This window comes from Vanrija pseudolonga, chromosome 2 (assembly GCF_020906515.1).
Source record: "Vanrija pseudolonga chromosome 2, complete sequence".
Taxonomy (NCBI): Eukaryota; Fungi; Basidiomycota; class Tremellomycetes; order Trichosporonales; family Trichosporonaceae; genus Vanrija; species Vanrija pseudolonga.
Window position 1 is genome coordinate 756,956 of NC_085850.1, and position 27,143 is coordinate 784,098.

General features: G+C 62.9%; 11 protein-coding genes across 11 annotated transcripts; 5 read left to right on the top strand and 6 right to left on the bottom strand.

Moving 5' to 3' along the window:
- Positions 1-177: 177 nt before the first annotated feature.
- Positions 178-2,715, top strand: YVC1_3 (Calcium channel YVC1). Its single transcript, XM_062768566.1, has 12 exons — positions 178-314; positions 355-418; positions 459-615; positions 663-897; positions 933-1,180; positions 1,216-1,301; positions 1,342-1,397; positions 1,435-1,602; positions 1,650-1,711; positions 1,746-2,092; positions 2,131-2,452; positions 2,496-2,715. The coding sequence occupies exons 1-12, from the start codon at positions 303-305 to the stop codon at positions 2,584-2,586; spliced, it is 1,848 nt and encodes a 615-aa protein (XP_062624550.1). The 5' UTR covers positions 178-302; the 3' UTR covers positions 2,587-2,715.
- Positions 2,716-2,880: 165 nt separating this feature from the next.
- On the top strand, positions 2,881-3,843 carry LOC62_02G002066 (uncharacterized protein; the record flags this gene model as incomplete). Its single annotated transcript, XM_062768567.1, has 5 exons — positions 2,881-3,149; positions 3,191-3,362; positions 3,537-3,636; positions 3,674-3,779; positions 3,812-3,843. The coding sequence occupies exons 1-5, from the start codon at positions 2,933-2,935 to the stop codon at positions 3,841-3,843; spliced, it is 627 nt and encodes a 208-aa protein (XP_062624551.1). The 5' UTR covers positions 2,881-2,932.
- hsf1 (Heat shock factor protein) lies at positions 3,830-7,147 on the bottom strand. Its single transcript, XM_062768568.1, has 6 exons — positions 6,888-7,147; positions 6,731-6,795; positions 5,900-6,673; positions 5,000-5,851; positions 3,969-4,672; positions 3,830-3,908 (listed from the first exon to the last, which is right to left on the bottom strand). Exons 1-6 carry the CDS (start codon positions 7,094-7,096, stop codon positions 3,873-3,875), a joined length of 2,640 nt encoding a protein of 879 aa, XP_062624552.1. The 5' UTR covers positions 7,097-7,147; the 3' UTR covers positions 3,830-3,872.
- Positions 7,148-7,560: 413 nt separating this feature from the next.
- On the top strand, positions 7,561-11,593 carry PPP1R37 (Protein phosphatase 1 regulatory subunit 37). Its single transcript, XM_062768569.1, has 5 exons — positions 7,561-8,380; positions 8,428-8,568; positions 8,609-8,923; positions 8,973-9,312; positions 9,368-11,593. The coding sequence occupies exons 1-5, from the start codon at positions 7,655-7,657 to the stop codon at positions 11,536-11,538; spliced, it is 3,693 nt and encodes a 1,230-aa protein (XP_062624553.1). The 5' UTR covers positions 7,561-7,654; the 3' UTR covers positions 11,539-11,593.
- A 114-nt stretch (positions 11,594-11,707) lies between these two features.
- On the bottom strand, positions 11,708-13,759 carry LOC62_02G002069 (uncharacterized protein; the record flags this gene model as incomplete). Its single annotated transcript, XM_062768570.1, has 2 exons — positions 11,708-13,552; positions 13,661-13,759. The coding sequence occupies 2 exons, from the start codon at positions 13,757-13,759 to the stop codon at positions 11,708-11,710; spliced, it is 1,944 nt and encodes a 647-aa protein (XP_062624554.1).
- Positions 13,760-14,510: 751 nt separating this feature from the next.
- On the bottom strand, positions 14,511-17,201 carry SPCC417.12_0 (putative esterase/lipase; the record flags this gene model as incomplete). The annotated part of the gene is made up of 7 exons (XM_062768571.1): positions 14,511-14,865; positions 14,967-15,419; positions 15,814-16,152; positions 16,201-16,521; positions 16,821-17,058; positions 17,095-17,113; positions 17,157-17,201. The coding sequence occupies 7 exons, from the start codon at positions 17,199-17,201 to the stop codon at positions 14,511-14,513; spliced, it is 1,770 nt and encodes a 589-aa protein (XP_062624555.1).
- Positions 17,202-17,722: 521 nt separating this feature from the next.
- On the bottom strand, positions 17,723-20,256 carry LOC62_02G002071 (uncharacterized protein; the record flags this gene model as incomplete). The annotated part of the gene is made up of 4 exons (XM_062768572.1): positions 20,054-20,256; positions 20,007-20,015; positions 19,813-19,938; positions 17,723-19,603 (listed from the first exon to the last, which is right to left on the bottom strand). Exons 1-4 carry the CDS (start codon positions 20,084-20,086, stop codon positions 17,723-17,725), a joined length of 2,049 nt encoding a protein of 682 aa, XP_062624556.1. The 5' UTR covers positions 20,087-20,256.
- A 1,114-nt stretch (positions 20,257-21,370) lies between these two features.
- LOC62_02G002072 (uncharacterized protein) lies at positions 21,371-22,479 on the bottom strand. Its single transcript, XM_062768573.1, has 4 exons — positions 22,330-22,479; positions 22,243-22,264; positions 21,774-21,839; positions 21,371-21,541 (listed from the first exon to the last, which is right to left on the bottom strand). The coding sequence occupies exons 1-4, from the start codon at positions 22,447-22,449 to the stop codon at positions 21,411-21,413; spliced, it is 339 nt and encodes a 112-aa protein (XP_062624557.1). The 5' UTR covers positions 22,450-22,479; the 3' UTR covers positions 21,371-21,410.
- Positions 22,480-22,994: 515 nt separating this feature from the next.
- Positions 22,995-23,723, top strand: acbp-3_0 (Acyl-CoA-binding 3). Its single transcript, XM_062768574.1, has 5 exons — positions 22,995-23,157; positions 23,313-23,367; positions 23,420-23,523; positions 23,570-23,624; positions 23,660-23,723. Exons 1-5 carry the CDS (start codon positions 23,062-23,064, stop codon positions 23,668-23,670), a joined length of 321 nt encoding a protein of 106 aa, XP_062624558.1. The 5' UTR covers positions 22,995-23,061; the 3' UTR covers positions 23,671-23,723.
- Positions 23,724-24,167: 444 nt separating this feature from the next.
- LOC62_02G002074 (uncharacterized protein) lies at positions 24,168-24,731 on the top strand. Its single transcript, XM_062768575.1, has 3 exons — positions 24,168-24,286; positions 24,366-24,420; positions 24,571-24,731. The coding sequence occupies exons 1-3, from the start codon at positions 24,203-24,205 to the stop codon at positions 24,693-24,695; spliced, it is 264 nt and encodes an 87-aa protein (XP_062624559.1). The 5' UTR covers positions 24,168-24,202; the 3' UTR covers positions 24,696-24,731.
- Positions 24,732-24,796: 65 nt separating this feature from the next.
- Positions 24,797-27,035, bottom strand: LOC62_02G002075 (uncharacterized protein). Its single transcript, XM_062768576.1, has 2 exons — positions 26,542-27,035; positions 24,797-26,502 (listed from the first exon to the last, which is right to left on the bottom strand). The coding sequence occupies exons 1-2, from the start codon at positions 26,570-26,572 to the stop codon at positions 25,121-25,123; spliced, it is 1,413 nt and encodes a 470-aa protein (XP_062624560.1). The 5' UTR covers positions 26,573-27,035; the 3' UTR covers positions 24,797-25,120.
- Positions 27,036-27,143: the final 108 nt, after the last annotated feature.

The window sequence follows — 27,143 nt, forward strand, 5'->3', positions numbered from 1 at the left end:
GAGATGGCGCATGTAAAGCCGAGAAGTCCTCGAAGTTGAAACGACTCTTTTGGCCAGGCTCAATGACGTCAGGGGGGGTGGTCAGGCGAGGTCGAGGAATGTGCCTGAATTCGATCCATCCTTTGACGCGCGCGTTATACGGCATCCACCCCGTGTCACTTTTACCTCTCCTTCCTTCCTCACACTCGGCCTCGTACTCGTCCTAGCTGCGCAGTACACTGAAGGAAAGCATTGGATTCACAGCCAACTCTTTATCTATCTTCTCTTCTTTCTACTCGTCGAGCCACTCAAACTCTACGGCCATGGCTTCTCAAGTGAGTCACTGTTGTCGACGCGCGCTGACCTTGTCGCCAGGCAGAAGACCAGCGGTCCATCCTCAGCACTGTGTCGGTTCATCCTTCCTCAGACACCATAACCAGTGAGCTAGACGTGCTGCTTCCTTCTCTGACACACTACAGAGCTCGTCAAGCGCATCCGCGCACTCACTTACCGCCTCCTCCCCGTCGAAGTCGAGCTCAACGACATCACCGCCGCGACCTCGAGCATCATCACGCCCGAGGTCGTTGCTGCGTACGCCAAGGCGGGTGGTGACTTTAGGGAGGCGGTGCCCTTCTGGTGAGTCGCTCGTTGCACTGCTTGCAACACACGGGCTCACATCTCAGCCTCCTGCGGGCCCGCTCTACCTTCCTTGACGAGGGCTCTGCCAACCCCGCCGACTACGAGGAGTCGCAATGCCGCGCGACGGCTTGTGAGGTTCTTGCACGCCGCATGGTGCACAGATTCCCCAAGGACCGTCTCCCCAGTGTCATGAGTGGTCGTTTCCGCTGGCGCACGTCTGACGGTGGCGAGTCGGCTTCGGCCTCCGCCCTCGAGGTGGCGATCGACGGTCACTGTACTGTGAGCTATCCCAAGGAATCAAAGCTGACATTCAGATCTTCCTCAGCTCCAACGAGGCCCAGTCGGTCGTTAATGCCCTCTGGAAGGGCCTCTGGGTCCAGAAGAACAACGAAGACGAGCGCAATGACATTGACTACATCGAGTATCACCACCCGCCCGAGACCGGATCAGGCTTTTGGAAGCACTTCAACCCCGACCGTCTTTCTGTCCCTCGCTACCAAAGTATCTTCCGTGTTGTCATTTGGTTTGTCTTCTTGTTCATCTACCAGATGACCATTCAGAGGTGGGTATAGAGGGAAGAGCAAGGCTGATGATCAGTCCTGCGGATGCCACCGACCCTCTTCACGAGTTTGACGGCTGGGAGATTGCACTCTACACCATGGCGTTCGCTTTCCTACTTCAAGGTAAGCACTGCCAAAAGTCGCATGCTAATCAGCGCCACAGAGCTTATCAAGGCTTTCAAGACCTATGGGCTCGCCACCAACCCACTTGTGCTTCTGGTAGGTGTGCCGCCTGGACATCGACCTAACCTGGCAGAGCTTCTGGACCATCGTTAGCTTTACCACCTATGTTCTCCTCCTCGTCGCCTTTGGCCTCCGTGTCTTTGGAACGAGGCTGGAAGATGATGATGATGATAGGGCCAAACTCCACTTCCGAAGCTTCCAAGTTCTGTCTTGTGTGGGGCCACTCATCTGGATTCGCCTGGTGAGTTGTTCGGAGCATGATTGTGCTAGTCCAGCTAACACCCACAGTTGACCGTGTTTGAAGGCTACAAGGTTATCGGTGTCCTTCAGGTGGTCGTCTTCCGCATGCTGTAAGTGCGGCAAAATAACGCAGCTCACGCCAAGGCGCGAGTCGGCCATCTTCTTCATCTTGCTGTTCATCATGGCCATTGGATTTGCTCAAGCCCTGTACGCCCTGGACACGGCGGACGGCGAGACCAACAGCACTGGCTTCCTCGTCAACAGCTTGCTTCAGGCCCTGCTCATGTCGCCCGACTACGGCGACTACATGCAACCCGACCCCCGCTTTGGATATCCGTTCGGTCTCATCATCTACTACTCCTGGTGCTTCATTGTTGGCATTGTTCTCGTCAATGTCCTCATTGCGCTGTTCGGCTCGGCGTACTCTGACGTCTCGGACAATGCCACCGACGAGTACCTCACCTTCTTTGCTGGGAAGACGGTTGACCTCAGTGGGTTGCTCGACCACGCTTTGTCTAACCCTCAACAGTTCGTGCGCCCGACCACTTTGTTTACCAGGCGCCCTTCAACCTGATCGAGATCTTCCTCATCGCTCCGTGGGAGTATGTTATCCCGTACGACAGCTACGTCAGGCTCAACCGCTACGCCATGACCGTCCTCTTCTTCGTTCCTCTCACCCTGATTGCAGTCTACGAGTCGGCTATCCATGGCAGCGGCAGGCTGCACAACTACTTTGCCGAGCCGATCCCAGAGGATGAGGACGACCCGAAGGTCATCAACCCTACGAGCGATGACCCCGCTGGCGAGATCACGCGGGTTCCGTTTGACGAGCTTATCAAGGCATTCCCCGAGTGAGTTCCTATGCTACTTGTCGCCCGAACTCTGACACGACAGCACTACCATGACCGAGTCGGCCGTCATTCTCGAGAAGATCAGCAGCCTCCGTCGCCAGCTGGAGCAGCTGGAGAAGGAGTTGAAGAAGTAACCGGTGCGGTGTGGTGTGCCCCCGTGGTGGCTTTCCGAGCCACGTCAAGGCTGTAGCAAAGTGAATGAGGCACAAGAAGCCTGTAGCGAAACCGAGGAGCATGGATATTCATTGAACTATGCATGTGGTAATGTGTTAGTGGCGGACGTGAGCGGGGCAGGCGCCATGGCCATGCGCCACAAGGTGCAAGGAGCAAGGAACCAAACAAGCGGCCAGCGGCCAGTGGGCCGGCCAGCTGACCTCGACACATCCCGGGTCGGAGGAAGCGTCCAACGTTGTGACCACACAGCTCACCACAGACCAACAACACCGCTGAACAGCAACAGGCCTGCTCCAGCACCAGAGAATGCGGGGCGGCGACCCCATCCCCGAGCCCGAAGAGGCAGAGTACGCCGGCGCCGTGTGCTTCGCGCCCGCGGGGTGGTTCGAGGGGGTGGGCGCCGCGCGCAACACCCAGCCGGCACCGGCGGCCGTAGCCCCAGCACAACATGGCGCAGCGATGAAGAAGGCTCTGCTCCTCTCCACGAGCCAAGACGACATCGCGCGCATCGAAGCGCTCCTGCGTACGTCTCTCTCAACACCGCACCACCGCTGACTGGCGCAGAGACGCGAGGCTACGCTCCAGGCGACATCATCTCCCTCGTCCCCAGCGCCGTCGACGCCGGACTGCGCCTATCCCAGCAGAACGCGGCGGGGTGGATCGACTGGCTCGCTGAGGGAGAGGGCAACACGCTGTTCGTCTACGCCGGCGCTGGGGCTGGCGTTGACGCCGAGCTGTACGTTGCGCGCAGGTGACCGAGCTGACGCCAGGCGGAGACTCGTGCAGTCCCTCGACGGAGGCCGGCTGACGATCGTGTCTGAGGCGCCTATGTCGCTCGGGTTTGGGTATACAGTGCGTGCGACGTGTGACAGCCTGCTCACCGCTGACCACGGCAGCAGTACCCTGTCAGCGGTGACGAGCCCGCCGTCTCGCTCACGTCGGCCCACACCGACGTGCTCGTCCTCGCTCCGCCCCATGACGCACCGACAATACCAGGCGCCATGGGCCAGGTGAGCCTGCCCACCGCCGCCCACTGACCCACCCCAGGCGCTTGCTGCCGTGCTAGGTCGCTATGGCGCAGTGTGCTACCGCACCCTTCTGCGTGAGCTGGCGCGCGAGATGGGCGCCGAAGTACAGCTCGCGTCCTCGCAGCGTGAGTCGCCCCTTCTCCACAGCTGACCCCAGCACTCGACCTCGATGCACTCTTCATCGCATAGACGCCACATGCATACTGTCTAGACTGAACTTAGTACCCCGCCTTGTCCATCCAGCGCTCGACTTCCTGCCGCGGGCGTCAGCTTGGCTTGACCACCCCACAGTGCACCTCCCCGCGCAAACTCACATAGAACGCGGTGTTCCCACGCGGCACGTCCGGCGCGACGGCGAGGCTCACGCCGCGTGCGCCGCGGCCGGTGCCGTCCTTGGCTGCCTGGCCGACGCGGGTAGCGAGCACGGCGCCCTCGCGCTGCGCTGACGTGAGCAGGAGGATGGGGAACGTCGGCTCGTAGTTGAATGTGGGCCACGGGAACGCTGCCTTGTCTGCCGCGTCGTGCGGGTCCGCGTCGGGCGGGGGCGAGACGAGCACCAACCCGGAGGCGGGGAAGTCGGACACGTACGCCTGCGCCACGAGCGCCGCTGGCCCGGACGCGATGATCACCGGCGAGAAGGGGATGTTGAGGAGGCGGAGCTCGGCGTTGAGCGCTTTCGACGCGGCGGCGATGGGCGACGCGGCCTCGCCGTCGCCAGTCGGTCCGCCGACGCCCTTGCCGGCCGCGGCATTGGCCTCGGCGGCCACGGCGCCCGCGCCCGTCGCCACGTCCACCTCGACCGTCGTGTACCCGCGCTGCGCGAACAGGTCGGCCCAGTTCTCCCACGTCGCGTCCGCCGCCGGGTCCGCCTGCGGCCACGTGATGCCCGGCGTGCGGAGCAGCACGAGCGGCGTCGGGCTCTCGCGCACCGCCGTCAGGCTCGCGTTGCGTACCACCCACCGCGTGCACTTTGCCTTTGCGTCCGACGAGAGCGGGCGCGCAAACACGCCAATGCTGGCTGCTGCGAGTGGGAGCGCGGCGCGGAGAAGAGGGCGCAGCGCGGACATTGTGTGTGTGTGAGAGTGAGTAAGTGTGTGTTGTCGACCTCGGTTGCGGGGCAAAGCCGCTTGTGACGTCAAACCCATCCACCCCGCCCGCCGTCTACGCCGTCTGCTGCCGCCTGAAACTGAGCCCACCCAGTCCACAGCTGCCCACCCAGTCCACCACCGCGGCGTCAAGAAGTGTTACATCTAAAACAACCAGTGCTGCTGCTGCTGCCATTGATACTACGAAACCCCTCATGCTACAGAAACCAAAACTCTATCAATTCAGATGCCAGACAGACCCCCATCGTGCTCATCACCGTCCGCATTATTCTTGGCGAGCGAGTCGAGGAACTCGTCGACATTGAACTCCGAGTCGTCAAAAGCGCCGTCCGCAGCGTGCACCGACAGCGGCGCCTCGCCCTGCCCCGCTTGGCCCTGCTGCTGCGAGCGAGCGGGTGCCGTAGCTGTGGTGGTGGTGGTGGTGCTACTAGGCGCGTGCGCCGCAGCAGACAGCCCGGCGATACTGCCGCCCGGAGTCTGCGGCAAGTCGAGCCCCATGCTGCGAACCAACGAGTCGATGCTCTCCTGCAGCTTGTCGACGTCCTGGCCGACATCGGCCGCCTTTTGATAAGCTCCAATCAGGTCGCTGTTCTGGTTGATGATGCCTTGCTGGTGTGGAAGAGGAGAGAAGAGGGCCATGGTCGGGTCGGAAGACAGGTCGCTGTGCGGGGGAGAAGGCTGCACGTTCTGTCCCTTGACGCTCGATAACGCCTGTCCTTGAGACGACGCATTGAGCGAGTTGAGGAACATTTCGGCAGCAGCAGGCGACTGGAGGAGCGAGCCGATCGTCGTCTGCAGCAGGTTGGGGTCGAGGTTGAGCCCAGCAGCATTCTCGCCATTGGCGCCACCCGTGTAGTGGGCAATGGCATGTTTGTCGCTCGAACGGGCGTCGGCAGCATCAGACAGTGGGGAGATGGCTCCCTGGTGTAATGTCGGGTCGTGGGCCGGGGTAAAGCCGGTCTTGGAGGTGTAGGGCGAAACGCCGTCCTCATCAGTCGGCAAGGCAGTGAAGCGGTGCGATGTCGACGACCAAGGCTCGGCGCTGGATCGGCCCGACGTCGACGAGGGGTACGGGTCGGTCGAGCTGGGCTCTGCATGGTCCATCAGAGGAGTTCCAGCAGTCGAGGGTGAGGACTCACCCTGGATCTCGACCAGACGGCTGCCGCTGGCCGGCTCGGCATTGTCCCGGTTGTCCTCGATCATCAGGCGACGGCGCTTCTTGCTACCTTGCTCCTCGGATGTGCTATCCTCGCGGTTACGGGTGCCCATACCGCCCCGGCGCATAGCCTCCTTGAGGCCCTTGAGGCCTTCACCTTCGGTACCGAACAGGCGCTCAAGGAACGACACGATCAAGTCAATCGTCTCCTCGTGCTTCTGCTGGCGGTCCCTTGACTCGATCGCCTCGCGCCAGAGGTGCTCGTTGGACGCCTGGAGGGCCTTCAAGTCGGCACCAATGGCAGCCTGCGTTTGGCGGATCGCGTTGATGCCGGACTGAATGGCGTGCAGGTCGGCCAGCTGACCAGCCGGTCCGATCAGAGGACCCGCCTCGCCCTCGATGGTTCCATCCGTCAAGAGGTGCACCGTACCGTAACCAGTGCTGCCGATGGCGGCGTTGGCAGCAGCTTGCCTGGCCGAGGACCTCGTCCCGGTGGATCCTTGAGAGGGAGTGGGCGCCTGGGCCGGTCTGTTGTTCTTTCGAGTTACGCGGGAAAGCAGCTGAGGCTGGTCGCGCTTGAAGAAGGGGTTGACAAACTCCCACAACTCGGATGGCGACTCGTTCTTGAGCACCCCAGACTGTAGATGAGGGACCTTGTGGAAGCCGTACATGTTGAGCTGGCGGACAAAACTCGAAAAGTTGGCGTGCTTGAAGAACCGGGGAAGGAGCTCCTTGCCAAACCGCTCATGGTTGGGCACTGGGGTATCATCAGCAACGGATCACCACGATCATGCCACTGCAAAGAGACACTCACCAAAGAAAGAATCGCCAGAGTCGGCCCAGTATATCAAGTCGTCCGTGTCCGAGTCGGAGACCATACTGCGATTGTTTGTTAGTTTGATGGCGATCCATATGCGCCTTCCCCCAACCCAACATCCATCCTCTGGACGCTCGTCGTAAAGCACACTCACCTGAAGAGCTTGTTGAGGAAGGCGGGCACCTTTATGACCTCTCCATTCTCACCGACGCTGAGTCCTGGTTTGGAGACGCCGCCCTCGGAAGGCTGAGTAGGTTGTTGGATGTCGGTAATCGAGTTTAGGGGAGAGACTGGCTCTACCTTTGGTTGTTGGGTGGAAGCATGCCTGCTTGGGCCAGCGATTGCGCTGAGATTTGTTGTCATGTTTGTGGGTGGATGTGGTGGAAGAGAGAGTGAGTGAGAGCGAGTTTGAAGTCGTCTTGTATACGTTTGATGTTCGAGGACGGGTCCGACAGTCGACCCCACGCTGGCTGGCCACACACATCACGCACAACCGAGGCAAGGCAGGGAGGGCTTGACTGCTGGAAACAGGGGGCGGGGACAAAACCCGACACACGCAACTCTCACACTCACACGTACGCCGCTCTCAAAACTTTAGGCGCATACAAGGTTCTAGGCGCCTAGACTCAAAATCAAAACTAGGCACGCACCCACACGCCCCGGCAACGTGAGATCCACGCGTCACGCTGACCCGGCAGCCTGGCTGGCGGCCACCTGGCGACCTGGCGCGCGCGCGGCTGGCTTGGCTGCGGGGACACTGACCACCACCTGGACGCACACTCTGCACGGGGCACACTACCTCGCCTGCCTCTTGTCCATCAGCCGCACAACAATCATCACCTCACTCACTCTCACCCCCTCCCCCTCCTCGCCCTTCACACCTTGACCCCGCCTGGCTGGCTGTCAGTCGACTCTACGACAATGGGGGGAAGCGACACAAAGACCAACTCGGTCGACCCACTACCCTCATCGACGTCGACATCCGACCCAGACCCGACCGCGGCTACATCAACCCCAGGCCACGACGAGCAAGTCGCCGGCAGCACAAGCAGCGCCGCACCAGCCTCGTCCTCATCACCGACGACATTGTCGTCTGACAAACCTCCAGAGCCGCCTGCCAAGGATGATCCTCCACCGCCCCAGCCTGAACCACCCCTCATCCCCGCCAGAAGACGGCCCAACCCACCCGCCAAAGGCATCCTCAAGCCCCCGCCACCACCAGTCAAGCCAACGCTCGGCAACCGTCTGCGAGACATGGTCGTCGGGTCGGTCACTGGCGAAGCGCCCGGGCCATCTCAGCCTCTTGGAGGGTCAAACGCCGTCAACTCTGCGGTCGGCACGCTGAATGCCATCTCTGGACGACTAGGTCTCGGATTCAATCGCTTCGTGGCGAACCATGCTGGCGGTAGCGAGCTTGGGCACGCCGCGCCGCCCCCAAGGGGGCCCCCTCCTCCTCGGTCGACCGCGCCTTTGCAGCAACACGACGGCCCGTCTCAAGCGTTAACCCAGCCACCACCCGCCGAGCAAGCTCGGCCGTCGCAGCCTCTCAAGCGGGCTACCTTTGTTCTCCCCAGCCTCAGCATCACCTATCCCATCAGCTCACGCGGCGAACCGTTCAGCCGCAAGGTCCTCCAGGAGCGGGAACAGGTTGGTGTATCTCCCGCTCGTGTGAGCCGGCACCGCTGACGCCACAGGTTGAGACCCGCCAACGGACGCTATTGACCGCAGCCAAGGGCGCCGAGTACTGGACCTCGATGCGCCTAATCAAGCTGTACGAGAGTGCGTGTAGAGGGCGAGAGGAGAAGCCTCGCATCGCCATTGTGAAGGCGCTACAGGTGAGTTTGAAGGTGCCATGAACCAGCGGCTGATGATCAGGCGATCCCCCAAGCACCAAAGCCGCGAATCATTCATCTCGTGTTACGAGACGTTCCCAGCCAGCCCTACCCATCACCATACCCATTAGAACATCCCCTTACACGCTACGCGGCAGAAGCGCTAGCTGATGTCCTTGCCGTCGAGTGGTCACTTTCGGATGTTCGCCTTGAAGGCGGTGTCATCGAAAGGGAAGACGTGCTCAAGCCGATTCTCCACGCTTTGCTCGTCAGTGGTACGCTCCCAAGCTTGAGTCTGGCGGGCAACAAGAAGATTCGCCCAGAAGGGTGGCGTCTTTTGGCAGTGTTCTTGAAGAAGGTGAGTGCCATCGTGGCCGTTTGAAACTCGGTGCTGACCATGATCGCAGGCACGATCAATCAAGTTTGTCGACTTGTCCGATACCACATGGGACCGCAAGAGCATCGAGTATTTGGTTTATGCTCTCAACGCAGCGCCGACCCACGCGACAGCAGCTGGATCACCGCCAATAGAGGCACCACAACGTCTGGTCCCGCCAACGGATGGCGATCGCCCCCCAACGGCCAACGGGTCAGCAGAGGGCTCGCAGCCGTCGTCTGCCAGATATGGCATGTTCCTTCCCTCGGCTCCTTTCCTAAAGGACGACGCCACTCAGCATCAGCCGGCGGCAGTGCAGTCGCTAAGGTTGGATGGCTGTAACTTGCGGTCGGGGACTTTGGACGGACTGGGTACGTTGTTTGAGTCTGCGTGGCGGTATGATCCTGTGCTGACATGAACTTCTAGCACACGGAATCCGGACTTCAGAGCTTCGCCACCTGTCTCTTCGACGGAACAGGATCAGTCCTCTCGGTGCCGTCGCTCTCGCAGTAATGATCCGCGACTATCCCGACACTGCGTCGATGAGCTCGTTTGGAACCGGCTCAAACTCGTCCGAGTCGAGCCTGCAGTTGCCATATGCTCCCCGGAACAGACGCCCTTCGCCCGAACCGCCCGCTGAGGACGCCAACCTTCCACCCATCCCCTTGGTGGTCTCGTCGTCAGCTGGCGGTGTGACCTCGCGCGTTGTGCCAGAGGGATACAAGGCGCCCCCACCACCAAAACACCCGTTAGTCATGCCTGGCGGCGGTTACAGTGCGATCCAGGATAGCGCCGGCTTCGGCTTAAGCTCTGCACCGGTCGAAGGCAAACTCATCGGCTCAGAGCTTGGTGGCGCTAGTCTCGCTTTACAGCGCAGTGTTCGTGCCCTCGACGGCGTCGAGCGAATCGGAAACCTCGTCACGCTGGATCTCAAGGGCAATGAAATCCGCACTGGGGTCTCATACATTGCACAGGTTCTCAAGCGGAACCGCACCCTCAAGGTCCTCAACCTCAGCGACAACAAGCTCGAACCTGCTGGCCTTGTTGCTCTGGCCGAGGCGCTCAAGTACAACTCGTCATTGGAAACGCTCGACGTGAGCTCCAACCCTTGCAGTGGGCCCGCTCTGGAAGGCATCGCAGCTCTCCGCACGTCGTTCACCGTCAACCATAGCCTCAAGCGTCTGTTCCTCACCGACACTGGTCTTACGACCGAGGGTGCCATCGACCTGGCCGAGTTCATCCCAGAAAACCGCTCCCTCCTGCACCTTGATCTCACAAACAACCCCTACATTGGCACCGCTGGTATCCTTGCCGTTTCATCCGGCCTCAAGTCTAATCGCATCATCCGCTGCCTCGACATTTCCATCCCACCAAACGACGGTGACCTTGCCGAGCTCTCCCAGACCATCCTGCAATCTTGTATTCGCAACACAGAGCTGGCAGCCGCGGCCAGCAAGGACGTCAAACATCCTCGTGTGGCCCAAGAAGCCATCTGGGGACCGATCAAAAAGTCCACCTTGGTGCGCCAGGTCAAGGAAGCCGATGCCGCTCGAGCGCAAAAGGAGCGCGAGCAGGTTGCCAAGAGCGTCGAGGGCATTGCCCGCGAGTATGTCTACAGACTGAAGCCGGAATCACTCCTTCCTGCGACAAATGACACTATCCGGAGCCTCGAGCAGTGGTACGAGGCTGGCCGTGCAGCTCGCGCATCGCCCATGTCCGTCTGGGAGAACCACAAGATGCCAAGAGAAGACTTTAGATCTCTGGTCGAGAGAGGCCGCGCTCTCACCGAGCGTCTCGCCGAGGCTATCGAGCAGACCTCGGATTCCGAGACGCTGGAAAAGCTGCTCGGCGTCAACGACAAGCTCACCGGGCTTGTCGCCTCTGCCAAGGGCTTTACACCACCTCCTCGCATCTTATTACCTTCCCAAATCGCCTTCGCGGCTCCAGCTGCTCCAGTTGTCACCTCGACTCCTACGCATTTAACCCCACGGAGACGCCACCAGCGCAACTCGAACTCGCTTGAAATCTCGTCTCCAAACTTCTCCATCGGAGACTCGGATGCAGAGAGTGACGCCGAGGAGCTGGACGCCCAGTCGATCGTGCCCGCTGTCGTATCGCCATCATCCACTCCCACCAAGCCGAAGACAGCGAAAAAGGATAGCGCTGCCAAGCCGCCTCCCCTCAAGTCGACGAACGCCTCGGCAAATTCCACCCAGCCGGCAGAGCGCGAAAATGGCATTGGCAGCTCCCACTCCAGCTCGGACGACCTCACGCCTGCTGCCGATCAACTCGTCGACGCCGAGCTCAACCAGGGCCGCGACCCCGCCAGCCCCGTCGAGCGTGCCAGCCGCAAGTGGGTCGAGGAGGAGGGTGAGATCTTCCGCAAGGGCACGCGTCTTGGTGTCGTGGACGGCGAGAGCGAGAGCGACGAGGAGAGCGTGGGCAAGGCGCAGTCGCACAAGCCTGGTAAGACGGGTGAGGAGTTACGTCAGGAGATTCTCGAGGCCGAGGTCCCGCGCAGTCCGCCGCGTCAGGTTGTCGACATGACTGTGGAAGGCGAAGGTGAGGAAGAGGGAGCTCGAGGGAATGACATGTAACGATCTTGGTTACAGGGCAATGTATTGTGAAGCAAGACTATGCATGAATCTGGGCTCAGTGGCGCCGTTGCCTTCGAGTTTACATGCTCGGGCCTGCGCCATTGGCGCGTGGCCTATGCTACTTGTCACTCTACTAACCAACAGCGTCCTTTCGTCCCTTGTTCACTCCCTAGACGATGGAGGAAGCCCTGCGCTCCCTGGTGGGCCGCCCCTGCACAATGGCTGGGAGACGTAGCGGTTCCAGTCCTGAAGTCCGCCTCTCCCTCCTCTCCTCCGCTCTCTTGCCACCCTCCAAGACACTCGTCTCGCCGTCCGCGCCGGTGCCGTCCGTGGTGGTGCTGACCGCCGTAGGGAACATAGTGGCGGAGCCCTCGGGGCTAGGCGTCGGTCTCGGGGTCGGCGGTTGGCGCGTCGAGGCCGTCTCCGTGCCCTTGGTAGCGAGTAGAGCGAGCAGAGCCCCCTTGTCGATCCTTTCGGCAGCGAGGGCGCCCTTCAGATCGAGAACTTCGTCGTTGAGCGCAATCAGCTGATCACACCTCGCAGTCGAGTCGCTCTTGTAGCGCTGCACACGTGCTTGCGCCTTCTTGCGCTCTTGTGCGCGAGCTGCGAAGCTTGCAGACAGCTCAGCAGCCAAGGACTCGTTGGCCTGCTTCTCGGCGCGCCAGGCCGCCTCGGCCTCCGTCTTGCTCGCAATGGCGCTGAGGGCCATTGTCTCCGCTTCGTCCGCCCGGGCCTTCACCAAGTCGCTGCCCTCCTTCTCCATCTCCATCTCCTCCTCGAGGTTGGCATAGGCGGCCTCCAGCTCCTGGATCTTGGCTTGCAGCGCGTCCACCGCCCGCCTCTGGGATGCCACGATGTCGGCGATCTGCGCTCGGTGCCGAGCCTCGAGGCGCTCGAGCTCCTCATGGTGACGAGCTCTGCTCACCGCCAGTGCCTCTTCCACCGCGACCGCAACATTGACCCCGGTAGTGGCAGTAGCGTCCCATCGGGGGAACTCCAGGCTTCGAGTTGGGGCCGGGGTCGTCGTTGCGGGGGCGCGAGAGAGTGCGAGGTCGGGGGCGGCTGCGACCAAAATGACGTCCTTGGCGGCGGCCCTGCTGGGGCACTCACGGCGCACGGAAGGGACATCCTTGAGGACGAGGGCGGCGGTGTCGGCGGCGGTGGGAGGGACAGGGAGAGGGCCGAGAAGCGCGGCGACGGCGTCGACCTCGCCGCACTCGATAAGCAGCGACGAGAAGATCTTGTCGAGGTCCAGGGCGGCGGCAGCGGGGTCCTCTGCCACAGGTGGGGCGCACCAAGCGAGAAGCTGCTCGAGCAGCTCGTTCGAGTCCTCGAGGTCCTCCTCGGTGGCGGTGAGCTCGGTGGCGGTGAGGTCGGCGGCCTCGGCGACCGGTGCGCAGAGGGAAAAGAGGCTCTCGAAGAGCTGGTCGAGGCTGTCGCCCGCAACAGCGGGGTACTTGATGCCGACGGCGTCAACGGCGTGGACGCCCGTGGCGGCGGTGTGGGCCTTGTCCTTGACAAAGGCCTCGGTGTCGGCGGCCTCGGAGGCGCCAATAGTCTTGCCCTCGACCTTGTCGGTGGGCGTGGCGGTGGTGCCAACGTGTTGGACGTCGGCGGGGATCTCCTTGGCGGGGATCTTGGTGCCCTCGACCTTGTCGTTGGGCTTGGGGGCGGCGACCTGGATGTCGGCGTCGAGGGGGGCCTTGGAGATGTCGACGAGGGGGGTCTTCGCCTCCTTGACGGCCTCGACAAGCTCCTCCTCGTCCTCGGTGATGGCCTCGAGCTGGTGCTTCACCCAAGAGACGAGTGGCGAGGGAGTGTTGTCCTCCTCGAAGAGCTCGATGACGTCGCGGCGAACGGGGCCGGCCTCCTTGAGAGGAGAGGGACGAACCGCGGTAGCGACGGTGAGCTGGGTGTTGTCGTACTCGACGACGGGCTTGTCGATCGCGACCTCGGCGGCGATGACGGTCTTGACGTCGACTTTGATGTCGACGCTGTCCCCGATAACGGCGGCCTCATGGGCGCGACGTCCTCGGTGACGGAAGCTGGGGTAGCCGCCTGTAGACCGTCAGTGCTCTGTCGGCCTCTGGGTAGGGAGATGTGAGGGAGGGTGGCTACTCACGTCCTGGGGCACGGCGACCTTGACCTTCTTCTTGAAGGTCTTGTTGACCTTCTTGGTGACTTTCGCCACCATGGCCTTAGCCTGGGTCCGCATGCCCATAATGGACGAGACCGTCGGCGCGGGCGGTTGTTGTTGTTGTTGTTGTTGTTGTTGTTGCTGCTGGGGCAGCGAGGGGGAGGATGTGCACTGGCTGTATGCAAAAGCAAGGTGGCAAGTGCAGGGGGTGAGAGAAAACGAGACGAGGAAACGAGAAGGAGGAGGGAAGACGCTTTTAAGTGAGTGTGAGAGAGCCTGGGGGGTGGGAGGCAGCCGCCCCTGCCTGGGTGGCCTGGGTGGGCCATCTGGGAGGTCAGCTGGGTTGGCCGCCGTCTGGGAGGTCAGTAGCCTGGCAGCCTGCCCTTGGGTGTGTCGCCTGACACTCTGCTGAAGCTGGCGGCGCGGCGGCGACCCTTTCCAAACGGGGCTAGCGCGAGTCGTCCTTGCTCGAGCTGACAGCGGTGCCGTGCTGGTTGGTTGGCTGCTCGCGTTGGCTGCTGGAGGGGTGCGCCGCCGCCGTTCTGTGAGACACATCTCGACGTCGTTGACAGTGAGCGAGGCCAATGTGGCACTGGTTGCCTCGGGTCTGGTGCCTTGACCGACGCGATGGTTATTCAGGGTTAGCTGCAGCTGGTCAGCAATGTCAGGCCTGTTTTTGGAATCAATACCTTGGTGGTCAGTCTCTCTCGCCGCGTCAGTCCCGGCCTGCTCGCCGTCAGCATCCCCTCTCGCCCTCGTGACCTTGTTTGGTGTTGCTGCACAGCCTGGCTTTGACTGGAAGAGCTGCATTGTGTTCAGGGACTTGCCATCGCCTCTAGACTTGGACGGCGGCGGCGAGCTTGATCGCGTCGTCCCATCTGTCGTCTTGCACGACGCTCGTCTTGCCACCACGGATCTCGCGGAGGCGCTGGCCATCCTCAGAGTTGGGCTCGTGTCCCCACCACTCTTTTGCAGCCTTTGGGAGGTCACCTTGCAAGAAGGTGGCGACGGGCTTGAGGAACGCTTGGTTGGCTGCGACGTCGCTGTCGGTGTAGCCCAGGCGGCGCGAGTACCACCATGCCCATGTATCGTCTGCATGTGTGACGATTTCCCTGAATGATTTCTTGTCAGCGGGTGCCCAGGCACGTTCTCCAAGGGGTTGCATGGTGGGCAGACACTGCAGACGGGTGCTGCGGCGGGGCAACGCGAGCGGGGCCGACGGCCGGTTTTTGTGGCTCGACCTGGTGGCCCAGTTGTCGCCCCGCACCCAGCCGTCCATGCTTGTACTCACGCGGGGAAAATTGTAAACGCAACCTTGGGCTTCCAGGCGACGCGGTAGCGCAGTACACGAGCGGGGGAAACGCCGTGGTCGAGCAGGGCTTTGACAAACACTCGCTCCGAGGCGTAGATTTGGCCGTTGGCGACAATGTTGCCAAAGAGGAGGGCCAGCTTCTTGGCGCCTTCTTTGGTGCTTGTGTCGAGGTCCTTGGGGATACTGTAGTGCTCAAGGAGCTTGGCTACCTGGTCTGCACGGTAGTAGTTGAGCAGCTCGATCTCCAACTTGTCTACAGACGTGGGAGGGTTGGTTACCGAGTAGAGGTACTCTTCGTGAGTGACCTCGCCGATGATGAGCGCAAGGTCGCGTGCGGCAAACCTCTTTGCAAAGTCACCGCTGTCGATGCGCTCAAACATGTCCTCGTGGATGAAGGCGTTGTCGCTCACGCCGCGGAACGTGTGGATCTTGCTGCAGCATGGTCAGCGCATGGCTCACTGCGGGGGCGAGGGGGCACACCACGAGGGATCGGCGGGGCGTCTGCCACCACCCAGCAACAACAACGCCTTGCGGCATCGTGAGCTCGGTTGTTTTGATGGGATGATTGTAAAAGACAACATTCTTCTTCCTCCTCCTCCCATGCTTTGCACAGCGCGACATCTTGTGCCCAGCTCCTCGTCCATTCTCCCTCCTCGTCCATTCCCCCCCGCCCCCGATCTTTTCTCTGGCGGGTGCGACTTCTTTCTTGCCACCGAAACACCATCTCCACCATTTCCTCCTCATCCCATTTCACCACTCCTGCCTTTGTCAAACCAACCCGTCCCTCTGTCACTCTCCCCGGCATCTCACTCAGCGCAAGACTCACAGCTTCATGATCTGGTCCACGAGCTCGGGCTCTGGAATCGCGCGCAACTTCTCCAGCTTCTCCTTGCCCGACAGCGCGAGGTCGACCCCAAACGCTTCACACAGCCCGTCAAAGCCTGCCTGGCTCTCCTCGAGCGACTTGGGCTGCGCAGGCAGCGCGTTCGACCACATCATCGCGCGGCGGATGATCGGCTTGGCCTTGTCGGGGAAGTTGAGCTCGTGAGCAAGCTGCACCTCGACACTGTACGCGCCCGCGCTGATGCCAGAGATCGTGATGTTGTCGCCGTTACCCCCAAAGTACTTTGCGTTCTTGTGCACCCACTCGATACCGAGGCGCTGGCTACAGGCAAGGTCAGTCTACTCCTCGCCATCTGCGCTGCTGACTGACTCGTGGAAGCCCCAGTTACCCGCTGCGCCGTCCTCGTTCTCCTCGCGCAGCTCCTTGGACGCGAGGAAGCCAAACACGCTCACACGGTACGCGATCGCGATGACCACGACCTTGGCGACCTCGTCAATGTACTCGGTGGGGTTGGCCGTCGCGCCCGACATCGCTGGGTTACCCATCTGAAGCCAGCCGCCGTGGATGTAGATCCACACGGGCCAGCCCTCGGGAGGCGGCGTGCCCTCCGGCGCCCAGACGTTGACGGTGAGTGCGTCCTCGGACCTCGTGAGGCCAGGCGGGGCGGACGGGAAGGTCTCGCCGGTGTCGCTGACGGCGTTAGTTCGCGTTCGCAAGGTGTCGGAGCTTTAACGCCTCGTCACTGTCCTCGTCATTGTCGTCGTCGCTCTCCTCGTCTCAGCTCGTCGTCCAGCAGCGCGATGACGTCGCCGTGAGTGTGCTAGCGGCGCAGCGGGATCATCGTGAGTGTGCGATGAGCTGGGACCAAGAGCTAACGCGACATTGGCCCGCGGTCCCGCTCTCGCAGCTCCAGCCACCCTCGTCAAGCTCACACACCACCGCGCAGCTCTCGACTCGCCGCCATCCTCCTAGCAGACACCTCGACTCACGGGTTCTTCATGTGGTACGTCGGCTGCGAGGTGTACGCGCCGAATTTCTCGCCGGGGACGTTGGACCAGTCAAAGTTGTCGGGCAGCGCCTTGGGCTTGCGCCAGCGGAGGTCGCCAACGGGAGGGTAAGCGTACGGGACCTGCAAGAAGCGGCGGGCCTTGACGTGGCCGTCGGGGGCGACGGCCTCGACACCGCGGAGGTTGCCGTGCGGGCCGACATCGATGGTGATGGGGCGGACTGGGGTCAGCGCGAGGAGGTGAGTTTGCAACTCACGAGTCTCTTCGAATGCAGTCTGACGATCAGCAGCGTCGACGCCAGGCAGCACGAGCACTCACCATAGTTGTATCAGTGTGGATGTGCGAGGGCAACGCGGCCGGCATGCATCCATACATTTAAGACGCAACCGGCTGAGGACGGTACCCCACAGCCAAGGACGCCGAATGGCGACGGATTCGGCGGTGGCCGATCATCCTGACGCTATCATGTGACTCTAGGCGATGGTGCCGACAAAGAACGCGTCCACGGTGTGCGGGAGAACCGTGCAACCATTTGTCCGACGTGCAGTTGGGCCGCTGCGAGTGATGTTGTGCTTGGCAAGTCTCCGAGGCCGAGGCGGCCAGGGGCAGGCCGCAGATAACAGCCATCACCAGGATAAATCAGATAGGCGGCGATTAGCGAGCTAGACCCCAGTCAATGGTTTATGCGACACTTGGTGCCTCTCTCCTTGCCTTGTCATGAACATGGTACATAGGCAAACCCAAGACACAAACCCCTAGTATACAATTGGCCTGAGATACGCATGGGACGCTTATGAGAGTTGAAATCTAACGTGATACTTCCGGACAAGACGTTGATGAGACATGTGGGCTGGGCTAGGAGGAGTGAGGGTGAGCGGGTGTTACTAAATGCGGCCGCCACGGTAGACGCTTGGGTTGGCCTCGACAGAGTTGTACTCTGGGGGCGGAGTGCGGAAGCCCTTGTAGTTGTTTGAGCCGGTGGGCGAGCCGTCGTCGAGCTCGAACATGAGGCTGGAGACCGAGTGTGGCGAGTGGGGGGAGTGTGGCGAGCTTCTGTGTGGCGAGACGCGGGGGTGGTGTCTCTGCGTGGGGACGGGCACGGCCACAGAGGGGCGGGGCACCTGGCCTGGGTGCGGGTACTGCTGCTGCAGCTCTGCACGCGATCCGTACTGCGAGGACGGGGCAGGCGGTCCGCGGGCACCAAGGTAGGGCGAGTGGTTGGGCGGAGAGGAGCCCGACGCACTCGGTGGCGCAGTCGGCGACGAGACGCCGCCGGCACCTAGCTCGGACGGTTCCTCCAGCCCCTCGAGCGCCGTCTGGAGCGCCTTGATACGCGCCTCGATCATCCGCCGCACGTCCGTATCGCCCAGTCCCTCGGTTCCAGTTGGGCGCGTGGGCGAGATCGGCGTGGGCTCTGGTCCTGACGCCGCGGGGTGCTGTTCAAGGCTACGCCCAGTAGGCGGCGTTTCGCCTCCTGGCTCGTGCTGGCCAGCGTTGAGCAGGTCACCCGGTTGGACGGCCCGCTTGCGCTGCGCCTCACGCCTCTGCTCCTCCTCGCGTCTCCGCTGCTGGTCTGCGAGTAGCGCCTCGAGTCGACGCTGCTCCTCGCGCTGCTTCTTGGCCTGGAGCTTCTCCTCTTCCAAGCGTTGCTGCTGCTCTGCGAGCCGCTTGGCCGCGAGCTCTTGCGCCTCGGGCGGGAGCGCGTCGAACAGGGCGCGGATGTCGGCGTCTCTCCGCCCCAGCGCTCGCTTCTCCTCCGACACGAGCGCGAGCGGTGAGGTCGGCTGGTCGGCGCTGGTCTTGCGCCCGCGCGTGGCCATCATATACGGCGAGCTGCTCAGCGTTGACTCGGCGCTCGGCCGGCGGTGCAGGCTGCCCTCGCGGCTGTAGTCGACGGGATGGATGAGCGGCGACGACGTGTGCGGGAGGTTTGAGTGTTCGCTTGGACGGCGGTACAGCTCGCTTGGGCGGCGAGCCACGAGGGGCGGCGTCGGCATGGTCGAGTTGACCGACGAGGTCGTCGTCTGCGTGTTACTCCGTGCGCGTGGACTGTTCACCAGGTCTGGAGTTGGTGGCGCCACGACGGGGCTGCGCGGCACGGGTGGCGGTCGGCCAGGCGGCGGAGGCACGGGCGGTGGCTGCTGCTGCACGTGTGCACCCTTGCCGATGCTGCGGAGGGATCCGCTGCGCGAGTGGTGCGAGTGCATCTCGGCGGCGTCGAGGTCGAAAAAGTCGCGGTCGACGTCCGCATGGTTGCTCCCTGTTGGGATAGGCAGTGAGCGCGGTGTCGTGGGCTTCTGGAGAGGGCTGGAAGGGTACGCGCCGGACGCGCGGTCGCCATTGCTGGCGCCAATCTCGCTGCTTTCCTGGCTGTACACACTGCGGCCACTGCTGTGGATCGACTTTGCGCGCGAGTCGCGACCACGGTCGTGCTCCTCGTACCCACTCGCACTGGCAGCGTACGGGTGGGGGCTGTGGGCATGGGCGCTAAGGGCGGACATGGTCGGGAGGAGCGCCGAGTCGGGGCGCACTTTTGTGTCTGGCCTAGGGGAGGGCACGCTCGTCGTCGACGCCGAAGCGCGCGCTGACACAGAGTCATCGTCGTCCCCTGTCGACACTTGGTACGCTGGAGGCAACGGGTACTTTGCCGCCATGAGCTGCCGCCGCACGGGCGACGACGGCCGTGGCATCGCCAGCGCCGAGGGCGGGAGCTGCAGCTCGAGCCGCACGAGGTAGAAAACGTCGGCGAACCCTATGAGGGCATACTGCGGTGGGTGTCAGTCTCAACCGCGGCTCATGAATGCCAAGGCAGTGCTAAAGCAGCCAGGGATCTAGTTTGTACCTTTCGTTCAAGGGCCTCGAGCTGTGGAACCAACGGGCCCGTGTCAGCGGATTGAACGTGCTTATCTGCGCGCCGTTTGCGCCGCTTTGGCCCGCTCTCGCCGGAGCGGGGCCGAAAACGCTAGCAACGCACCTTGCCACCGGGCAGTGCGACACTGGAATTCTTGGCCTTCTTCATCTTGGCCAGGACGTACGTCTTGACGACCTGGACGGCCTCGCCGAACGACGTGCGGTCGTTGAGGTCGACTCGCGCGAGGGCCTGGGCGTGGGTGTCAGCTGGGCCCGTGCAGGCACTGGGTGTGCGATGGAGGAGGACGAGAAACGTACGGTGCCGACCTGGGTTGTTAGCTGCGGCATGCATCCTGTCAACCTACCTCGAGGGCCGTGTCGCCCTTGAAGGTGACCATGGGTCGGGGGACGCGGTGCGGGGGTGCGACTGATCAGGCGGGCGGTGAGGTTGGCCGCAAGAGTCTGTCAAAGTCGAACGAGATGTTGGTTGAATGTGTGAGATGGTGAGATGCGGAGACGTCGATGGAAGAACTGGCCGATCTTCGCTCGTCGTCGTCGTCGTAGGCCGTCGCTCGTCGTCGTCGTCGTAGGCCGTCGCTCGTCGTCAAGAGCAGGCAGGCCTGGGGCGGATCGCACGGCGCGGGGGCCACTGGGCCGGAACGGTACCTGTGTCGAGCAGGACCGGTAACGGTGGGCGATGGGCAATGGGATGGTCGATGGGGTATATGCAAGTGTGGGTTTGGATGGCGCTTCGCGTGAGCAAAGTTGAACATTACGCCGCTGCCGTCGACTTGCTTGGTCTCTTGACTCTCTCTCTCTCTGTCTCTGGGCTTCCGATGGCGTGAGCTAGGAGGCTTGCGTACGGCGGGATTGACCTCTGATCGCGCTCCCGCCTGGGCTGCGCGCGCGTCCAGAGCGACCCTCGACTGCTTTGCATTCCTTGCTGGCGTGGCTTTTGGCTTTCGCTCTGTGCTCGCTCGCTCGATGTCAGGTTGCTGCTGCCGCTGTTGTGCACCCTCCACATGAGCATACGTACCGGCCTTGGCATTCTTACGATGCAGGGTCGGTCGTCGCACAGCCCAACAATAGCTCGACCAAGGCGGACCAAGGCTTTGCAGCTACTGGTCGTCCACGAACGTGCTTGGTCTGTTTGGGCTATTTTGCCACACGAGCCACTGGTGAGCCTTACGGCATGATACAGAGCCATCCGCTGGACCCTAGATGCAAGCCGCCGCCGCCGCCTCTGCCGCCCCGGCGCCGCGGCGACGCCTCGGTCCTCGGACCGCTCGCTCGGCGCTCGACACGACACGCTAGGAACAAGAACAGGTCGCTGACGATAAGACCGATGCACCGGCTTAACCACCACCCTCGAGTGAACACGAGGGCCACTCTATGGGGACGTGCTGCGATTTGACCAGCGTGGTCGTGTGCGCGGCACCTGCGTGTCTAGAGTTGCTTGCGGGTCTCGATCTCTTAGGAAACGTCCCGCCTAGTGCAAACTCTGTTCGGGAGGTGACACACTAGACGACGGGCCGAGAGAGGACAACGTCAGGTCGCCTGAGCGACTCGACGAGCGCGACGAGGGTGTGCTGCCTGAGCTATCGATGGGGACCATGCGCGACGAGGCTGCGGAAACGCTCACAACACGAGGCCCCAGAATAACTTAGGTGACCCAGTTCTTGCTCACGTCTTTCCTTGCATCATGCTCTTCCTATTCATAGCTCATCTTTCTTCTTCTGACAGGGCCGCGCCGAACGTTGCCGGCTGATCGTCGTGCTGCTTGTTCAATTGCTGCTGGCAGTCACGCCAGGGACGGACGTCATTTACGACGAGCGCGACGGCTTGAGACGGAGCTGTCGGGGAGCGCGCGCACGCGCATGTCAGCACACATACCGCACTATGCCATGACGGCTCGACGTACACCATCGATCATGACTGCGGGAACGGGTCGACGAGTCAGTGCGTGGTGCCGAGGAATAAATAGCGGGCCGCAAGCGCCACTCACAGTGCCTCCCGGCGGCTGGGCAAGGTTAACGTTGCTGTACCGAAGAGGAACACGCGGACCGAACGCCACGAAACACTCACCAACGCCGCCTGCCACGAGGGCAATGCTGACCACAAAGCCGAGAGGGTAGAGCTCGACGGGGATGTCTGCAGTTGCAGTAGCAGTCGCCGAGTGGCGGGGGTGGCGTTGGGGTGGTGCGGTTTAGGGTGGTGGAGGAGGGCGTGGGTGTGAGCAGCAGTCGCCGTTGGAAAGGATCCGTTGGGAGTCACTCGTCAGTGGATCTTGGTGTTTCAAGGTGATCGGTGACAGCATGGACAGCACGGCCAGCCCACTCTCGAGCAAGCTCGCAGATGTCACCCACCGACCCGCCCTTGAGCTGTCGCTCGGGAACAAGGTCTGCCACCCACCCACCCGGGCTGGCGCACGCAATACGTTGCCCGCCCCACCACCCCTACGCGCTACGCGCGAGAAGTATGCCATCACCCACCCCCTCCACCCGGCTCCGCCTCCCCTCCACCCGGCTCCGACTCCCCAGAGCCTAGGACTCACCCTTCATGCCGAAACGGAAGATCTGTGGTGGGGTGAGCGTTGTGAGCTTTGACGGTCGTGGCGGGACGGGCCCCACAAATAACATACCAGCTTGGACTTGCCACCGCGCGTGTCGACAGCGGTGAAGCGGCGGCCAGCAACAGCCTGGTTCGCGCCAAGACCAGTACGGGTCGTAGCAGCAAAGGCGCGAGCAGAGCGGTAGAGCATTGTGAGTGTCTTGGTGGTGGCTATGGCAGGAGTGGAGAGAGCGAAGAAGCGTGCGCTGGGTGAGAACCAGAGCGGGGCGGGTGTGTGTCTTATACGAATGCATCATGGGACCTCGGCCCAAGAACCAACGTGCAGTGCTCCCCCGTTTGCCTGATCCTCCCACCTAAAGGCTTCTTTATTCCGAACAGATTGAGTTGAAGGTGTGATTGAAACCCGGGCAGTGGTGCAGGCAGCAACGACTCTTGTCCACCTGACCGTGGCCATGGACCAGAAGCCATGACGCATGGAGGAGAGACCAAAGTGGCGACGAAATAGGCCTAAGGATAATTAGGCGTGGACACCCCAATTAGAGTGAAGTAGCCTTCCACCCACGTGGGAATTAGGCGCCCGCCACCCACCCCAGCCGGCTGGGGCAATATGGGGCGAGCCGGTGGGTGTGCCGCGTCACTGGTCGTTCGCACGGACGCGGCGTGGGCGTGGGTGGATTGGATTCTACGCTCGGCTTGCTTGGCCAGTGCCGGTGTACATAAACCGCAACCCCACGTCACACCATCGCTCGTTACCACTTCTCCTCCTTCTCTACTTCTTCCAGCCCACCTTCACTCACGCACAATGACCCTCGACACCCAGTTCGACAAGGCCGTCACCATCGTCCGCGGCCTCCCCTCCGACGGACCCGTCAAGCCCTCGCAGGACCAGAAGCTCCAGGTGAGTTTGTCGCGAGCTTAGACGGGCGCCCACGCCGCACCCGACCAGGCCTTTGTCCCGCCGTGGTTCAACCTCGACCTGCCCGTCATGGCCGTGTGGCGTCGCTCCTCGTCTGCTGCGTGCGCGCATCCAAGCTGGCGCTGACGTGCATCTAGTTCTACGGCGCCTTCAAGCAGGCCACCGAGGGTGATGTCACTGGCCCCCGTCCTGGTGAGTTATGATGGGTTCTCCCTCTCTTTCTCTCACCCACTGACCCACCCAGGTGCCTTCTCCTTCGAGGCCAAGTACAAGTACGACGCCTGGAAGAAGCTCGAGGGCAAGAGCAAGGACGACGCCAAGGCCGAGTACGTTGCTCTCCTCAAGTCGGTGCGTATAGAGTGTGGCTGGCTTGTGTACTCCGCTAACCTCTCAGGTCCTCGAGGCCAACTCGGACGACGACTCGAAGAAGTACCTCGCCGAGCTTGAGGGTGGGTGCGCGTGTCGGGGTGACGCTAACGTCCAGCTGCCGCCTAAGCGCGTTACTGCTACTTACTACTGTAATAGGAGATGCGAGATTATAAATGTTACTGGGGTGTGTTGGGCTGCCCAGCATGAGGAGGCGGCGCAGGCGGATGGCCTGGCGTGAACTGACGCTCGCTCGCCCGACTGGACGATGCTTGCTTGGCACGCGCTGTGCCCGGAGCCCACACGGCCCCGCGCGCCGGCTACTAGCAAGCGGGGCACGGGGGCGTGAGCCGGGGCTGTAGTAGACGAGGGAGGCGCAGCGAGAGCCGGGTGGCCGGAGCTTGTCAGGCGCGCCGCGGTTGCCACAGCTTCAGTCAGTGTGGCAGGTGATGCACGCGCAGAGGTACTAGCTAGCTAGCCACACGTACTACGCGCAGCTGGTAGCATCGCGTAACCTTCGCGACGTGCACGCACGCTAGCTGCATTCCGTCTTCGGCCAGCCAGCCAGCGGGCGATGGCGACATAAATAGCCGCGCAGCGAACGTGGCGAACGAGCTTGCCCGAGTCTTGCACGTTTCTCACCCACCACACTATCACGACAATGACACTCGCGCACGACTTTACGGCCGCCAGCACGGCGTTCGACCGCCTCCGTCCCTCCCTGGGCGTGGAGCAGGCCAACGAGGTGGGTTGCGTCGTGCGCGGGGCGCGGCGGGCATGCGCGGCGGTGGTGGCAGGCAGGATGGCTGGTTGATGACGCCCAGGTGCTCGCGTACAAGACGCAGGCGGAGCGCGGCGACTGGAACGGCGTGTTTCCTAGTAAGTGGGCGCGGAGCTCGCGAAGGCAGACAGGCAGGCAGGTGGCCAGGAAGGCATGCAGGAATGCAGGCATGCAGGCATGCAGGTGGCCTGGAAGGCATACACGCACGCACGCCGCTCGCCGCTCGCTGACGCTCGCTTGCTCGCCAGACGACGTCCCGCACGACCTCAAGGCCGAGATCTGGGCGTGGGGCCGCCTCCAGGGCGTGGATACCGAGACGGCGCAGCGCGCGTTCGTCGACCACGTCGCGGCGCTGCAGAAGCAGCGCCACTGAGGTGCTGCTGGCTGCGATGTATACTGTCGCGCGGGGAGGCTGGGGGCTTGGGTCGCGCGGGGAGGCTGGGGGCTTGGGGTGTGGGGGGCTGGGTTGCGGCGGCTGGGTTGTGACGAGCCTCTCTCGCAGGTCAGTCAGTGTCCTCGGCGATGGATGGAAGCGAGGAGTCAGGCCCGTCAGTTGAGTCACAGCTACCACCCCCCGCCCCCCGCCAAGTACCACAAACTCATAATGCATACCGCGCCGGAGCAGACAGACCCAAATCTAATCCACACCACAACTCGGCAGCACGCACAGCTCATCACAAAAACGTCCTGGACACGGCTTGCTCGATTACACCTTGACAGATTAAAGAAATTGAAAGGGGGAGGCGTGAGACACAATAGTCAACATACACAGAGAGTCGCAGAGACATGAAACCAAGCCTAAGCCTGCGCGCCGTTGTCGTGGATGGCCAGGTCCTCGAGGCGCTGCTCGAGGCCGCGGCCGAGGCCCTCACGCTGCCACTCGGGCCCGCCGACAAGCGCCTGGCGCGAGAGCGCGTCAGTCGGAGGTGCGGGCAGGCCGACGCCAGCACTCAGGCTAACGGGGCTAGCGGCCACGACCGGGGAGCGCGTCGGGATGCTGGGGGACACGGCGCCGGGAAGGTGGTCGGGCGACAGGCTGCCGCTCGTAATCTCGCCTAGCGTGTTGACCGTGGTTGGCACGCTGAGCAGCAGGTCGTTGTACGAGATGAACGAGATGCGGCGCTTGTCCTTTGTCGGCGTGAGGTGCGATGGGACGGCGCTCGGGACAGGCGTCTGGCCGCCAGAGCCAGGCTCGGAGCGGAGCACGGCCGTGGCGCCAGAGGCGTCCTCGTCCTGGAAAGCCCAGCCACCGGGCAGCTGTGGGCCCGAGCTCAGACGGCGGAGCGGCTCGGGGCGGTGCTTGATGGCGACAGGAGGGGCCGAGGCGACGGGCGGCGACGCACGGTTCAATGGTGGTGGTGGCGAGCCGCTAGCCGCCGAGCCGGCGGCAAGAGCCGAGGCCGAAGGCGATGCGAGCTGTTGGACCGACAGTTGGCCGAGGCTGAAGGGCGACGAGGCGACTGGCGAAGATCCGAGGCGATCGGGAGAGGGACTGCGCGATGGCGACTTGCCGCCGGCGGACAAGCTTGGAGGAAGCGAGATGACACGCGCACGGAGCGCAGGCGACAGCTGTGCCGAGCTTGTGCGGGCCATGCCGACGGAAGAGGCCGCAGCTGGGGCTTCGATCTCGAGGCCGCTCAGGCCGCCGCCGTACGGCTCGGACGCAGTGAGGGCTTCGACCGCGTCGTCGAGCACGGCGGGGACTGTCTGTTCGAGGCTCGAACCGTGGGGGTGGAAGATGCGGCTCGACTTGTGGTTGAGGGTGCCCGAGCCCGACGTGTTGAGGCTGAGGCTCGCGACGGCGGGCAGCTCGATATCGCGCTCAAAGATGGCCGAGCCCGACGAGTGGATCGACGCCGGCGATCCGGGGCGGGAGAGGTGGGGATGCCCGTGGTGTGGGAATGCGTGGCCGGCCGTCTTGGCGCCGGCGGGGCTAACTGGGCTGCCGCTGGCGACGGCGGCGGCGGTGCTGCCCGTTGCCGCGGTGCGCGGCTTGGGCGCCAGCAGGGGTGGGGACGACGACAGGTCGGTGACGACCGACGCGCGGATGGGCGACGACGCGCGCGACGACAACGGCGAGCGATGGCGCTGCGGTGTGCGCGCGTTGCGGCCGCGCGTAGCGGTTGCCTCGGGCTCGCGCGGGTCGGCCGACGGCGGCGGCGGCGGGAGGTCGACGGGGGCTGGGGTGGTCAGCGGGTGCGCTCGAGGCGGCGACGTACCGAGCTTTGCTCCTGGTGGAATGACGGTCATGGTGGTGTGGGTGATGTGGTGCCGCGAAACGCGATCACAATAGAAGGTGGTGAGTTCGAACCCGGTTCGCGTTGAGCGATGCGAGCGAGCGAGGGGGCGAGCGCGCGCGCCGTGGTCGTGAAGGAAGCGATGCCGCACGGATGGGGGTAGCAGATCGATAGTCGCGAGGTGGCTAGCTATTCAGAAAGCGGCAAGTGGAGTGGAGCAGGCGTGTTGTCGTGGGCGCGGTGGTCGTGAGCGGCGGCAGCGGCGTGCGCGTGTCCATGTGCCCGTGGCGGCGACGGCGACTGAAGCGGAAGCGCAGCGGCGGGCGGCGGGCGGCGGGCTAGTCGTGTCCGGTCGGCGGCGAGTGACACAGAAGGCTAGCTAGCGTACGTGCGAGTCGCGAAGAAGTCAAGTGTTGTTGTGTATTGAATCCAACAATCGCAATGTTGAATGAATTGGACGAGATGGGACAGAGACGTCGAGTGAAGCAAGTGAGTGACGTGCCGCCGCGGGCAGACGAGCGACACACAAAGAGGCACACCCAGTTCCCGCCCGCGCGCGTCGGGGCCCGCGACGCCCGCCGCCG